At 40.0% G+C, this 15991-nt stretch overlaps 1 protein-coding gene across 1 annotated transcript; it reads left to right on the top strand.

Annotated features, from left to right (window-relative positions):
- Window positions 1–1109: 1109 nt before the first annotated feature.
- On the top strand, window positions 1110–15015 carry ano11 (anoctamin 11). The gene is made up of 22 exons (XM_053317156.1): window positions 1110–1501; window positions 2025–2157; window positions 2281–2480; window positions 2585–2692; window positions 3679–3815; window positions 3908–3965; window positions 4048–4158; window positions 4246–4411; window positions 5108–5198; window positions 6868–6964; window positions 7069–7212; window positions 7399–7536; window positions 9649–9747; window positions 9969–10071; window positions 10672–10783; window positions 10866–10920; window positions 11461–11558; window positions 12791–12927; window positions 13045–13250; window positions 13362–13498; window positions 13828–13918; window positions 14812–15015. The coding sequence occupies exons 1-22, from the start codon at window positions 1370–1372 to the stop codon at window positions 15001–15003; spliced, it is 2745 nt and encodes a 914-aa protein (XP_053173131.1). The 5' UTR covers window positions 1110–1369; the 3' UTR covers window positions 15004–15015.
- The last annotated feature ends 976 nt before the right edge of the window (window positions 15016–15991 follow it).

The following is a 15991-nucleotide window of genomic DNA, read 5'->3' as shown; positions in this document are numbered from 1 at the left end:
ATTTTATCAAACATTCACAGAAACAGACAGACTGAAACACTGAGCCCCCTCGCTTTCTCTCCACAAAATATTTATTTCACAAAGAAACTACATTGGCACATTTTGATATTTCAGGTATTTTATGTATGATATTACACATCTTAGTGTTTATAGTAAGTTATTTGACTAGACCCACATAGAACTTACTTCTTTTATTATCATTATTAATTCCTTTCAAAAGTAGACTTGGAATCTCAGTTACAGTAAAACTGCAAATTGACTGAGACCTCTATAGTGGTGTTGTATTGTGTATATATATAGATTGACACAATCACCCCCAGAATTGCAATATTGCTTTGCAGTGAACTCTGATCTATTAATTATCCAGACAGCATATTTCTCCCCATTAAATGGAACTAGTGTTTAAAGCTAGTTTAATGTGCTTTCCCTCATTGACTCTGCTCTCCAATTTCTCATTTCTCTTCTTATGCAATTTTAATACCTTTCTGTCCGTTAGCTATACACTTGCCTGCTTCTTCCCACCATCTCCCTTTCCCTCCCCCTCTTTGCTTATCCTTTCACACTCTTTTTACATTCTGCTCTGTTTTGACTGCAGCAATGCGGTCTACTTAGAAGGAGGAGGAGGAGTGTTGGAGAAAAAAAAAACATGTCACCTTTAGTGCTGATGCATGTGGATGGATTCATGTATATTTGCCAACAGCATTTGAAGGCTCAATCTCAGTGTCATGCCCGTGATATCAGGAGGGGTGGAGTTCATTTTCTTGTTCTGTTAATAATTTATAATAACTGTGTGAACGTTTCCAGACCAATTAAAAGCAATGTACGAAACAGTTTGCATGGATGAAGGAATACCCAATAATATCACAGAGAATCCCCCCTCACATGTTTTATTCTTCATAATGAGCGTGCTAGTGAGAGCTCTGGTTTTACTCTCCTACCCCCTGCTTCTGACTGACTATTACATTATTTATTATGTGGGGATGTGCGCTGTACTGTATATCCTGATGCTGAAACGCAGAAAAGTGCAAGTTGCTGCCTGCATGTTAGGTCCATTACGGTATTCCACAGCTTTTCTAGCTGTGGAGCAGAGGAGCATGACGGATGCAGAGATAGAGAGGAGGGAGAGGACAGGGAGAGCACATATTGCTGCAAATCCAGACTTTATAAGCAGCCTCGTCTTCCCCACAACAAAGGTAGAGTATCAACCTATTTTCTTTTTTTTTGTCTTTTCAGTCCCTTCCTTCAAATCATGTCTGTAGTCGTAGTGTGAAATAATTAAGCAATAAGCAGAGTTTTTTTTTACAGTTTAATTTCATGTGAATGCTCAGTATGTGTATCAATCTTCAGGACATTTTGTCATCCTCACATCATGTTGAGGAAGGGCTCAGAGCTGCTGAAAGGAGACCGAGATGTCCTCCTGAATCTGGACTATGGGGGTGAAGCCCAAACCACAGACAGCTATGGAAGTCTGCAGAATGGGTGTTTCATCCCGCCCAGATATGTAAGCACTATTTTATTTTATTTTTCCTACGAACCCTACATTTACTGCAGTATGTTACCCTTTCATATATGAATCACATAAATATTGAAAATAAGTGGACATTCACACAGCAGCCATTGAATACCCTGCTCCCCTGTCTCATCCCTTCACTGACATCTCTGAGGTGTTGCAGTGTATCTAGAAGGGTTTTTATGCTCTGTGTGATATGTGCCAGGAGTATAAAGTATTATGAGGTGCAGTATATTACTTGCCAATTAAAGATTATCTTTTGGTCAATCATGACTTTGCTGTAGTGAAAGACTGTTTTCAAGCATGCTGTAAAAAGCTCAGTGGTCATTTTCCGTCTCATCTTTCTGGAATCATTATTGCAAAGTAGAGGCTTGTATGCTGCTAATGGCATGCTGTGTAATGGCAAAGGAAATTAACTATCCATATCTAGTACAGTGGGTTTACATGTAGGAAATTGAGTAAAGGATTTAATTTGCAAATTTCAATAATAGCTGAACTGCATGAACACTTTCAGTTCTCAGCTGCAGCTTGTGATGATGATGCGGATAGGGATGATACTGACCCAATCGATATTCACTTCAATACAAGAAGTACCCAGCCGGTTCCACAGACAGGGAATTACTTCAGAGATGGAAGAACCAAAATTGGTAAGCAGCATCAGCAGCTCACATTGTATTAGCTGTCATAACCTCAGTGATGGATGACGGAGTGAGTCCCTCATTTAACCTTTGTACCTGTGTGCTTAATGTTGATGATGATGTTGGCTGTAGACTTTGTGCTGGTGTGGGAGGTTCGCTCTCGAAGGAAACGGCGAGGCAAAGGAAGGGACAGGGATGAGGTGACCGGTGAGGACGGGGAGGCTGCGCCCGCCGAGGGAAATAGCAGGTCTGAACGAAGGAAGGCACAGCTGGCACAGTGGCGGGAGAAGTTTGTTCAGAATCTAGAGGGTGCTGGATTGCTGATGGAGAAGGTACTGAAAATTAGACTGAAGATCATTTGTCTTATTAAAAGTTCTCGGTCTGCTCAATATTGATTTTTCCTTATAAGTGAACATCTTACCTTTCTTTCATTTAGGAGGAAACTGCAAATGAAAAGAAAACAGTACACTTTCTGAAACTTAGCGCTCCTTGGGATGTGATGGTGTATTATGCTGAAGAGCTCTGCCTGAGAGCTCCATTACAGGTTAGTGCAGTTGTTTATAATTATCACACATTTCTAATTTAAAGTTATAATACTTAGATTTTTATACTGTCTCTATGGATGGCAATGCCAGTCTCTCAGTCAGGTGGTTGGTTGGTCCACCATTTTGCTCCAAATTGAAATGGTCCAAAACTGAAGCTCAACAACTATAGAATGGATTGTCCTGAAACTTTCCAGACACATTCACATGCCCCTCAAGGTCCCTTAACTTTTCATTATTAGGTCAACATTTGAATTTGTTTAATACTTTTATGGCTAAATAACTGCAAAACTAATGACATCCCTTTAGCTTCAGCTGTGTTTTGTGTTTAGTGCTAATTAGAGTACCGTAGCTTGCTAACATGAGCATAAGCATAGTATACATGTTAGCATTTTTGAGCATATAAGCACGTTGATGATGCTAACATTTAGCTCAAAGCAGCTCCTCTGTGTCTAAACACAGCCTCACAGAGATGCTAGCATGGCTGTAGACTCTTGTGTGTTGTTATTACATCAAACTGCAGCTTTTATTGTTACTAATGGAGTTCGACTTTCCTGGGTGAGATTCAAATATGTTCCCCTACACAAAGGATTGACAGGAGTGTACATCACTACAACTGCATCATAAAAACTGCATCACTATCTACTGGAAGGGATGCAGAGGATAAAAGTTGATGACAACTCAGATAAGGAGGACATTGTTAGCTGTCTTCCTTCTTATTCTTATTTACAAAACCTCTAATCTCAAAGTTTGTTTGGCTGCACTGTTAACAGATGTGGGTTGCTCTTCTTCTGTTGAATTATTGACAGTCTAGCCACTGAAGGCATGTTTGCTGCTTCCACAGTATAGTTTCTGAGACATTAACACCAGCTAACACCAGTAACCACGAGAGTAACTAAATCAACTGAGCCTTTAAGAATTATAACATTATAAAGACATCGATGATAACACTGTTATGATGCTGAATGACTGTGTGTTTGGCTTCCAGGCACAACCAAATGTGGACTTAAACGCGTCTGCTCGGGTACTGAAAAGACTATGCATACCTAACGCAATGACAGAGTCAGTACCAAACAGGCCGCTGGATTATTACACATGTGCCTTTCGCAAGTCAAAGATGAACAGGTGAGTTCTGGTTAACTTTAGTAATAACAGGATCAGTTTACATTGTTTTACAGTATAGTATAATTTGCTAACTGAATGTCTGTCTTCTTTAGATTCCTTGGCTGTGACAACCATGAAACCTACTTCACTAATATACAGAGACACCGTGTTGTGAGTAACTGGACTTCTTCCACATTGTATGTACTCAGTGAAATTATTCTGTCATGTAGTGAGAGTTTACGTATTATTTCAGGTGTATGAGATTCTTGCCGGGACGGTGTACGGCAAAAGGAAGAGGGCAGAGGTTGGCGTGGACAGACTTGTAAATGAAGGGGCGTACACTGCAGCTTTCCCCCTGCACGAGGTGTGATATTATTTATATCTGCTTTGAAATCTGTTGTAAAAACCTCTGCTGCTTTCTCCCTTTGATTCAGCATGTTTTATCCCACAGGGCCCTTTTCAGCTTCCTAGATATGAAATCCGTCCTGACGAGTTGAACCAGAGGCAGATTCTTTACCACTACTGGGCCCGCTGGTGGAAATGGTACAAGTACCAACCACTGGACCACATCAGGGAGTACTATGGAGAGAAGATTGCCCTCTACTTTGCCTGGCTGGGTAAATATGAATTTTTATTCACACAGACAATTTCTTCTTTTTTTTGATCATGAGAAGAAAGAAAAGTCAGACCTCCTCAAAAATAAATTGTTTGTCAGGTAAATATGAAGTTGAATATCACCTTCAGGTTTTTCAAATAAATTCAAATAAATTATCAAAATAAAAAATAAAAATGTAAAAACAGCAATTAAATCTGATTTTCCTGAAGGTGACATAAGTGACTTAGATTAAATACATCTGTAACTTGAAGGCTCCAACAGCTGGTTTGTGAATTTTGTGTTCGGTGGAGTGAAGGTCACTATGAAAGTAAAAAAGATCCTGTGGTCCAATGCTGTTGATGCTTCTCACCCTGGAAGGTTTGTAAAAGTGGAGAGGTCAAATAAATGCAGCAAAATACAAATAGATCTGTGAGGAAATCCTGCAATACTCTGACAGGCAGCTGAGACTTATGTGGACATCTGTTCACTAAGACTAAATGCTGTAATTGCTGCTAAAGGGGCCTCTACTATTTACAGAACATCAAACTACAGTTCATGTTGAGACAATAAATCTATAATCTGCAGCACGAGACACACTCCTTCTGAAATCCCAATCCAGTCTCTTCATCAAGGATATTCCAGCATTAAACAGCGGTGCTGCAGTGTAATTGCACATAAGCTAAAATCTGCAGCCTAAAGGAGCTTTATGTCTCTACAGGTTACTACACAGCCTGGCTGCTCCCTGCGGCATTGGTTGGCACCCTGGTCTTTGTGTCTGGAGTCATGTCCATGGGCACTAACACACCAGCGTGAGTCCACACACTTCACAGAAATGTTATATTATTGCATAACTTTAAAAAATGACAAGGAACTATATGGAATGTAGCATTAACAAAATGTATGCATGAAGAGCTAAAGAAATCAACATTTTAAAACACGATTAATGAAGTGGCGATTATGTGACTGTAACATTTAGTTGATGTCAAATTTTAAACTCTGCAACAAAGCTGGTCGAGTATTCTCTTGTGACTCTTTGATACTTATGCTGTTCTTACACTAAGTGCGATGATGTCACTGATAAACGTTTAAGCAGTTGTTTCACAAAATTAAAACGACAAGTAAAATAAGCGAACAGTCTATAATTCACTAGGTGTGTTTGTGGTCACATTCCACTCATTCTCAGTCAGGACGCATAATGAGGATGTCTATAAAGCAACAGTCTCAAGAAAATCCTGGGAAATGAATGGAAATTCAATGGGGTATTACCATTCAATAGCACTTTCAAAGGCAGTTTGTGAGTTATATGGTGAAACAATTTATTGGCAAGCAGCAGCAACTGGGCGCAGTTACTTTCCGAGGTCTTGTCGTTAGTGAGGTTGCCAGGTTTGCTACCAACGTGCCTGCACAAAGACCAAAACCAAATCCTGTGCTTACTGACCCAATCTTGTTTCCATCACCATAGCCATAGTCTGGCTCTGTACTTAACACACAGACATGAGATTAGTATTAATGCATTCATTTTGCTCCCAGAAAGAAAGAAAATAAGTGTATTACCCAAATTGTTGAACTATACCTTTAAGGAATTGGCCAAAATATAAAACTGTGCTGACACACTTTCTCCTTAATTGCGTTTAAACAAACACAGTTTTAGATGCAAATACATCAAAGCCCAGCCTGTTCTGCATAAAAACAAACCTCATAATTATACAGGCCACATGGGATATGTCTGTTCCCAATTCATTACACATTATTCAGCACCACAGTGGGTTATACTGACACAGCACACACATGTACTTTCAGTGTGTCTCCCCTAATATTGCAGTGTGTATTATAGTGTTTAATGTGTATTACCAATCTGAATCCCCCTACAAAGTTAGAAGAGAGTTTAGAGAGAATGGAAGATGAGTCAATATCTTAGAAAACAGTCAAATGTCTCAGATTCATGGAGTTCATTAGTTCACACTGTAGATTAAAGCCATTGATGAGTGGCGACAGGGTGCAGGCCAGTCTGCAGGAAAAATAAACTGCAGACGTCTCGTGGTAATGGACAATTAGTGTAGCTTAATCTCCATCTATATGAATATAGAGGAAAGGCATCTCTTGATGATTCCCGGATTTATTTTCAGACGTGTAGTCATGGTTTCAGTAACTCACTGAATAACTCTAATAAGGGAAAATGCAGCTCTATTCCCAGGTAGCAGGCTTGCACACTAATTTCAACACCTATTATCTGATGCTTTTTCTCATTCATCCAGGAATCAATATACACTGTACTTCTGTGCATGCAAAGTCTATTAGAGTTAATCCCTTCACATTCATAATTATGACTACATGTGATTTAAGAGCAAAATATCTATATTTCTGTTATATCTGCTCTGCCACCTGATTCATCCAAATCTGAAAAGCAATCCTGGTTTGAGAGCTTTAAAATGTGATTTCTCTATTGTAAGTAATCTCTGTCTATGTGTCTGTCAACAGTAAGGAAATCTGTAACAGCGGAGCTAGTTATCAGATGTGTCCTCTCTGTAAAACATGTACGGCCTGGAAATTGTCTGAAATCTGCACCATGGCCAAGGTAATGACCTTTCACAACATTTTACTGAAACTAAGCTGGTTAACTTAAAGCTTAAAGCTGATATTTGTTCCCAAATTGATGCACTCTACCTTTCTACCTTGCAGCTGGGCTACCTGTTTGACCACCCAGGCACAGTCCTCTTCAGTGTGTTCATGTCCTTCTGGGCAGTAACATTCCTGGAGTACTGGAAGAGAAAGATGGCCACCCTGGCCCATCACTGGGACTGCATGGACTTCCATGAAGAAGAGGTATTTTCTTTGATGCTATATTTATGGTAGCCTAAGGGAATAGGGTGGGGTTCTCCTGGCACTGGCATGAGGTGCATTACTTTGTCTTAGGTCCCCAGATATACAGTAGTTTGCAGTTGTAGTCTCCTCAGAAAACCAGCAAAGAGCCTATCCATTAATGCTGATATCATCACTGGGTTCCCTCAGGAGCGACCTCGGCCAGAGTTTGCAGCTATGGCACCGAGTATGGAACAAAACCCAGTGACTGGAGTCAAAGAGCCCTACTTTCCAGAGAAGACCAGACTGTCCCGCATGTTCACTGGCTCCATGGTCATCATTATGATGGTGAGACACTGTTTAAAAATGATTTTCAGGTTTATGAATTCAGAATTACTGTAAATGGAGTATTTGAGGTAACAGAACATTCTTTCCTTGTGTCCTTTTAAAAGTCTGTGTAAAGTGAGAATAAATATGTGTTTTGAGTTTGACATACCACAGAAAAGTGTGTTGTTAACCACCCTGCCATATTTGAATGATTAAAAAAATCGCCAAATATATGACATTAGGCTTTAAAGTTGTGAAAAAATCAGCCTTTTTCTCTGCTCCCAAATGCTGTGGGAGTGCCCGCCGAGTCCGCTGAAACCCCGCCCCCTACTAAGTATCACCTGTCAGTCCTCTACCCGAAACATGGATGCTACGTCTGAGAGCTTTCTGCTGCTAACTCAGACAGCTGCTAGCTCGGCAGCTAACTCAGCTCCTAGCTCGGCGGCTAACTCAGCTAACTGGCTAACTGTAGACTGTAATCATACAGTTTATGACTGTAATAGTAGTAGTGTGCGCTGAATATATTTATACCTCTACAGCAGCAGGGGCGGGTTTATGCTAACGCAGCGGTGATTCACACCCACCACTAAATCCTGAACACAGAAATGTTGAAACACAGTTTGTGAAGCATAGCTCCACAATTTAAATCTAAATGGTTGAAATGCTTTTTACACCTTTTTTAGAAATACATTTATGATCTATTTAATATGTTTAGAAGAAAATGTCTGAATTCACTTTACACTGTCTTTAAGAGCTTTAATACATTTTGTAGGAATATGTCAATGTTTATATGAGCAGTTATTCATGAATCAGGCGTTGGCAAGTCAGAGGCACCAATCTGTTCAATGCAATGTAGATTGTTTGATTATTTTGATTGGAAATGATCACACGCCTTGATTTATATTTGATGCAACATCTTAATCAGATCCCATACGAGTATACATACTTGTATGGGATCTGATTACAAAAATGAGCACATGTTTTGTACATGTACCAAACATGTGCTTATATTTGTTATTCTAAGTCATTCTTATTGTACGTAGTTTCATTGGAGAGTCTCACTGTCTTTTGAGATTTTACTGGTGATAAAGAAGTGTGGAAGTTTACACCTGTGTGCTGTTCCAGTGAATCCTGCAGTGGTAACTGAGCCCTTGTCTAATAATGCATCCAGGTCATTCACCCACAGGGCTGGATATGATCTGATAATCTCCGTCATACACTGACGCTCAATCCAGGATTAACTTGTTCTTGAAAAGGGATCTGAGGATCAGCTTTCCCCCACCCTTCCTCTGACAATACTGACGAAGGTGGAAAAATTAAAATGGTGCCATGGCACCAACACGCACAGCCTGTAAAGAGGAACCGAATAGAACAGTATCCATGATCACTTATCTGGAAAACAAACAAAGAGGAGTGACTGAGATTGAAGGGTAGCTTTCTTTTTTACTGTTGAAAATAAAGCAAGGAAATGTTTCCTGCTGAGATAAAAAGTGCATTTAAACTGCTACTAATATATGTACAAAGCATCATCTCTTCCTTTTTTAGAGCCTGTGAAAATATTGGTTATGACTCACTGTGGGATAGCCTTGGAAACATACTGTATATTATGCTAATCAGGGCTTCCCATTCAAAGCAACAATTTGTAAGGAACCATCATGAAAAAGTATACATTTTAGGAAAATTACTGTAATTGATCTCCATGCAGAACTGTTGTTGTTCCTACAAGACCTCTTATTATTTATCACTTGGTGTTATCAGTAAAAGGTTTGCACATGTAACCTCACACACCTTAACAACTTAATCCCCAAAACTCAGTGTATGCTGCTATTAGTCTAGAAATCATTCACTAAGAGTCAAGCCTGATTTGAGCCTGGCAGCAAGCAGACTGAACCAGTCAGCAAGCTGTGGGGAGTGATGATGATGATGATGTTGCTCGCTGCACTTTCTTTGGCAGTGATGGTGTGCAGGCAGTAAATCTACAGTGGTGAGAGTGGGGAAACCTGCATGAATCTCATGAGCTGCTTCAGAGAGATGTTGTAGTTCCAAAGTTCAGTACATTTTCTGCTTTTTTCCCAAAATGAAAATCATCAACTCTAATCTTTTAACCCATTATCCCTGTGTCTTCCCTCTCAGCTGTGTGTGGTGATGATCTTCCTGGTGACGGTTGTCATGTGCCGCGGTATCATCAGCATGATGATGTACCATACTGGGAGCCCCGTCCTGCGCACAGAGGTATATCAGAGCTACATGGAGCTACAGATGGATATGTGGATTTAACTTTTTCTGTTTTCATTTCATTTTGTTGTAAAGGTTGTGATGTTCTTGTAATGACTTCTACATGTAGCACAATATAGGTCTTCATTATCTCCTTCATGAGCTTTACATCTTGCAGGTGTGTGTTTATGTGTGTATGCATACTGGCTCTCCATACATGTGTGTGATCTCCTCTCCAGGCAGGTACCATTGCCAACATCTCCAGCAGTATTGTAAATCTAGGCCTAATCCTGTTGATGGGCCGTGTCTACACTGCACTAGCTGAGCAGCTCACTAAATGGGGTAAGAAACAATAATCACTTTCAAACACCTCAAACTATAATACTGTACATTGATATCAGCCTCTCATTAGATCTCCACTAACTAAATGTCGAATTTAGTAACAATCCAATCAACATTTCTCTCTCAATCAAGTGGTTGACAGACAGATTGACCAGTAGGCTATTGCCATCCTTTGGTCTCTCAACTTGGAACTCCCAGTTACAGGGGGGAATGGCACAGATATTAAGCTTATATGTTTAGTGCTGCTGTTCCAAAATGGCGTCCCATTCATTCTTATGAAAGTTGTTCAGAGTTGTTGTGTCAGTGCTTCTTTAGACTCTTGAAGTTTAAAGGATAGGACTATTCTCTTTGTCATAGGTTCAGCCATTGCTTTCATTGGTTAAGATAACCTTTGGTTTGCCATGTTAATTGCTTAGATTTCTGAACATTTCTATGAAAAGTCAAAAGGGGAAGAAACATGAGTAGTCACATGATCAGACAGGTTTTCAAAAATTCCTGTTAGCCGAGCATATTTGAAAGAGAAAACAATGGGAAACACTGAAATGATTACAGTGGGCTTAATGTGTTTAACACTGTGTGTTCTTATTTTCTCTGTGGCAGAGATGCACCGAACACAAACCCAGTATGACAATGCCCTCATCTTCAAGGTGTACATCTTCCAGTTTGTCAATTTCTACTCGTCACCTTTCTATGTGGCTTTCTTTAAAGGAAGGTGAGACCTGAGTCAGTCACAACTGTCACATGAAATATAGTGTGAGAAAGAAAGTATTTACCTTACTTCTCTGTGTGGGCAGGTTTGTTGGTTACCCTACCAACTATGGGACCTTGTTTGGGATGAGAAATGAAGACGTGAGTCTCTTCTTCTACATCTTAACCCTCCTATTGTGTTTTAAAAGGAGTGTGTTCGTGGGACAAATTTGACCTATGTGTAATTTCATTTGCATGCATGAAAAAAAAGCAGAAATTATTATTATTATTATATTGTGTGTGTATGTAAATCTGTCCAGAAAAGGCTGATTTTGGGGTCAGTGGTTAAGATTAGGTTAGGTCTCCGGAAAGTGAATGTGAGTCTATGCAATGGCCCCAAAAATTACCTAGATCAATGTGTGTGTGTGTGTGTGTGTGTGTGTGTGTGTGTGTGTGTGTGTGTGTGTGTGTGTGTGTGTGTGTGTGTGTGTGTGTTCGTTCCATTTTATTCAGTAGGCTATTGTGGAGGATGTAATGAAGCCTTATTTTGATCAGAAAAATATAAAAGTCTCTTTGAAAGTATGAACATAATAGGAAGGTTAATCTGGAAATTCCACAATAAATGTCACAGGGAAAATATCACAAATCACAGATCCTTACATGGAAACATTTGTTTGTTTGTTCTGTGTCCTTATATTGCAGTGTGGTCCTGGTGGCTGTCTCATTGAACTGGCTGAACAACTCTTCATCATCATGGTGGGAAAGCAACTCATCAACAACATTCAGGAGTTCATTATCCCGTATGTGTCCTTCAGTTGAAAAATATTATGTTGTCTGTCTCTTTTATCTCACGGTTTCTTTGCTTTTACTTAACAGCTTCAGGAGACATTATAAACCACTGCAAAAAGAGGCCTTTACAAACTGACTGGAGTGCAATTTACCAAGTTAAAATGATTACTTTCATGAAATTGAATTGTACATTGTTGTAAAGATAATAGCTATCATCAGTGTGGCTTTAGATATATCTGACAACAAGGATCAGCAGAACCAGCAAAATTACAATTTACCTGCATGACGTAATGCTTTGAAGTGTTGCATCAGATGGTTCTGCATCCTGATTGCAGAGGAGTTTGTCCAATACAGTAAAGCCCACTAGTGTAGCTCTGTGGCACTAGAGCCAAGGCAGGATTATAGAGGACTTCAGTAAACAAAGTGCTGTCACAGATAGTCAGGAAACCTTTGAAGAAATTTTAAAGATAGTGTTCCTTGACGTTTTGACCACTAGTAGCGCTGTAATTCAGTGTTACTATCATTTCTGTTCTTAGGAGCCTTCCAAAAAGAGAACTAGAGGGTTTGTAGTAAGGCATCGTTATTAATCATCATGTATTTTTAATCCCAGTAGTGACGTCTTATATGCAGCTGCCGTTGGACTGATAAGATTATATATTGTAGCTGGCACACTTGGTACTTTCACTTGAATAGCTGGTGGAAAACACCTGCTTTGACCTGCTGTGAGTGTGACAGAGCTGTGAACAGGATGTGGGTTTTTTTGTTTGTTCCTCCGGGGGGATCAGAGACAGTTCAGAGAGGCCTGTGTCATTGCCTCAAAAGATATAAAAGACTGTGTGTGTGCTATTTTTGTGATTGGTACTGATTTGTATTACATATGCAGTGAGTGTTGAGGCAGTTATGTGTTACGGCAGAGGAAGAGTGTATCAGCTGCAAAGCCACAGGACAACAATCACCCTTTGCTTGTGCAGTTTTGAGTCCATTATGACGAAAATAAAAACCCATCATCAATACTCTAAAACTAATTCAGTTTTCCACATAATGTAATACATGTGGACAATATAACAGAAACAACCAAAAGTATGTAAACAGTAATCAAAGGTAGTGTGAAGAAATTCAGAATTGCATGTATGTACACAGAAGAGAAAACATCCTGCCAGCTGAGCTTTTGTGGTTTTGTAGGCCCAGTTACAAAATCACAAAAGGCTTTTTTTAAACACTCTCTGCCTTTCTGCTCTGACAGTAAAGTGAAGGCCTGGCGCCAGAAGAGGTCTTTGGCTAAGGTGTTAGGGGGTAAGGCATCCCATGAACCTCAGCGCTGGGAGGAAGACTACCAGCTGGTGGAGTGTGAAGGCCTTTTCGAAGAGTACCTGGAGATGGGCAAGTATCCTCTCTTGCTCTATCTTGAAGATATAATGTTACTGGTTCTACAATAAATTGCATTAACAATTCAATAAAATACAGTATGATGAACTAAGACGGACTGTTGTGCTGCAGTGCTCCAGTTCGGGTTCATCACCATCTTCGTGGCTGCGTTCCCCCTCGCTCCGCTCTTCGCCCTCCTCAACAACTGGGTGGAGATCCGTCTTGACGCCCACAAGTTTGTGTGCGAGTACCGCCGGCCCGTAGCCGAGCGAGCCCAGAACATCGGAGTCTGGTTCAACATTCTGGAAGCCCTGTCACACCTGTCCGTCATCGCCAATGTGAGTCGACCGACAATGACGTTACAAGATGCCATCATTGCAAGCATGACAGTGTGGAGTGTCATGATAATACCAGATAGATTTTCAACATTATGTCTTGTCCCTCCGCAGGCTTTCCTAATCGCCTTCACGTCAGATTTCTTACCTCGCCTCCTCTACCAGTACAAGTTTGATAATGATCTCAGTGGATACGTCAATTTCACACTGGCTTACGCCCCTCTTAACTACTCAGATGACCCCATGTGCAGGTACACAATATGTTGATTGTCCGAATGAATCTAATATAAGAGTGGCAACACACTTTTTGTCTGAATTTCCATATTTAACCTCTCAAATATGTTTAACTTCATGTCACTTTTTGCAAATCCTTGTTTCAAAATGTCCACATTTCAGTTTTCATCTTCATTTTCATGACATTTTCAGGTCACAGACTTGACCAACAGAGGGTAGTATTACTGATGTTTAACACATTGCTCAGGTTTCTTATGTGCCACTCCTACATATCATATACACCAACTATTACATGGTGAGTTCTGCAGTAACTGTGTTGTATTTTGTTTTGTTTTGTTTTTTTTAGATATAAAGCATTCAGAGACAACAATGGAAACTACTCACTCTTCTACTGGGAACTCCTTGCTGTCAGACTTGGTTTTATCATTGCTTTTGAGGTATGAAGGAAGCTGCTTGCCTCTCTGCTGCTTTATTTGTTGGCTCATGAGGGCACATTTGTTTCCTTCTGCTCGTTCAAGTGATTTTAATGTACGTCATTCATTTTTTATCTTTCACCTACATCTCGTCCTTGGCTGTGCCTCCATTCCCAGGTGCATATTTCAACCACTGGTCATTTGACCCTCTCTTGTTGTATTTTGTACGTTTTTCAATCCAATGTGATACTTACCTGAATCAGTAGTTCATTTCATTTGTTATTTTGGAGCTGACATTCTCGTGTTTAAGCAGTTGCATTCATTTTCACTCTGACTCCCTACATTTCTCCCTTCGTCCTTCAGCTTCTCCTCGCTGTTATTTGTTTACACTGACATTTCAGGCATTTGGCTGACATTTTCACAAATAGAGTAAATGTAAACCCAGACGTCCAGAGTTAAGTAGGACAAGCATTCTGGGTTAGCAGTTTTCTGAACAAACATGTCAGTGCTAGGAAAAGAGCAGGAGAAAGGAGAGGGACACAGTAGAGGGGATTTATAGAGCAAGTAGTAAAGTTTTTGGCTGCCATGGAAATTTGGGAAAATAATGGATATTTCAGAGGTGTTTTTCCAGAGAGGGGCATCAATAAGTACTCCAGGATATCAAAGAATATCAGAGCATAGTAAATGGAGCTGAATACAATTTCACCAAAATGGGAATCCTGAGGTACAAAGACAAAGTAATTCAGTAGTAGTACATAACGCGTGAAAGACAGGAAATGCACATATTTTCACGTGTGAAGTGCAATTAACTGTAAGTTTAATATTGATATGATTTGTGACAAAAAGGCAGTTTTTGTCAGTCTGACGAGGAGGTTTAAATGTCTCTTTCTTGCGTCTCGCTTGCGTCTCTCCTCCAGCATGTAGTGTTCTTTGTACTGCGAGCCATCGACTGGATCGTACCCGATGTCCCCGAATCCCTGGAGCTGAAGATGAAGAGGGAGCGCTACCTGGCCAAGCAAGCTCTGACCGAAAATCAGGAGGCCCTGTTGGTGAGTCGAAGCCGAGGTGCCGTCCCTGTCTCTCCAGACACCTCCAGCCCAGGTCAGTAGAACATGGGACACACACACACATAATAATGCAGTACAACACACACATCCGTAAAACCTTACATTTCAGCTTTGTAATTGAATATTTAAGGAAAAAGATTTTAAGAATTTTTGGATCAGGGGATTTTATTGCCAGGGAAATGTACCTCTGTTAAGCTCACATAGACCCTATTTTTAAAGAATTACAGTAGTCCAAGTGAAGTAACCATTTGAGAGCAGAGATATCATAGGTTGGATTGATATCAAGTTAGAGGATATCAACCTTATCTTTGATCATATCTAGAAACTTCAACCATATCTCACTGAAATATTTTCTTACTTAACCCCGCCACACAAAGATTTCAGTTTCATGTGCTCACACTCTCAGTTTCCTGACTCACTTAGCTAATCTGTTGGTCATGAACCCTCTGTATTGTCTTTGTCTTCGACTGTGTTTTATCTTAGTTTATTTCTTCAATTGAAATAAATAACTCTAATTATATCTGCTGCTACTCAGATGTAATAGAGGTAAACAGAACTGATGCTTCTGAAAAACAACATTGGAAAAACGTATGTATGTATCTACAGTATTTATAGTTTCTAATTATTTAGCTTAATGATATCTGCCCAAAATATCACAATAACATGTACTGTATGTTGTTGTCCCTATGGTTCCACACAGGTGATCATTGAAACAGTGCAGCAGTAGTAAACAGTGATAAACCTGTCACTGACACTGTTGATTCCCAGAAGTAAATTCCAGATTTTAAAGGGTTTTAAAAGCTAACCCACCCACATACACACCCCCACACATTTCCAAAGCACCTGCGGCCCAACTAGCTGTCATAAACACAATACACTGTAGGCAACATGATCATTAAAGGTAATCTATGTGGGATCTGACCTAAATATATCAGCATCAGATGAATTTTATTACATCCATACAGCTTGTGGGCTGATGTCTGTTAGCCAAGTTAATACTTTCTTCTGTCAGCACTGCTGTTGATGTTTA

The sequence above is a fragment of the Scomber japonicus genome, chromosome 4 (assembly GCF_027409825.1).
Source record: "Scomber japonicus isolate fScoJap1 chromosome 4, fScoJap1.pri, whole genome shotgun sequence".
NCBI classification, from domain to species: domain Eukaryota; kingdom Metazoa; phylum Chordata; class Actinopteri; order Scombriformes; family Scombridae; genus Scomber; species Scomber japonicus.
This window is presented reverse-complemented; position numbering and strand designations above follow the sequence as displayed.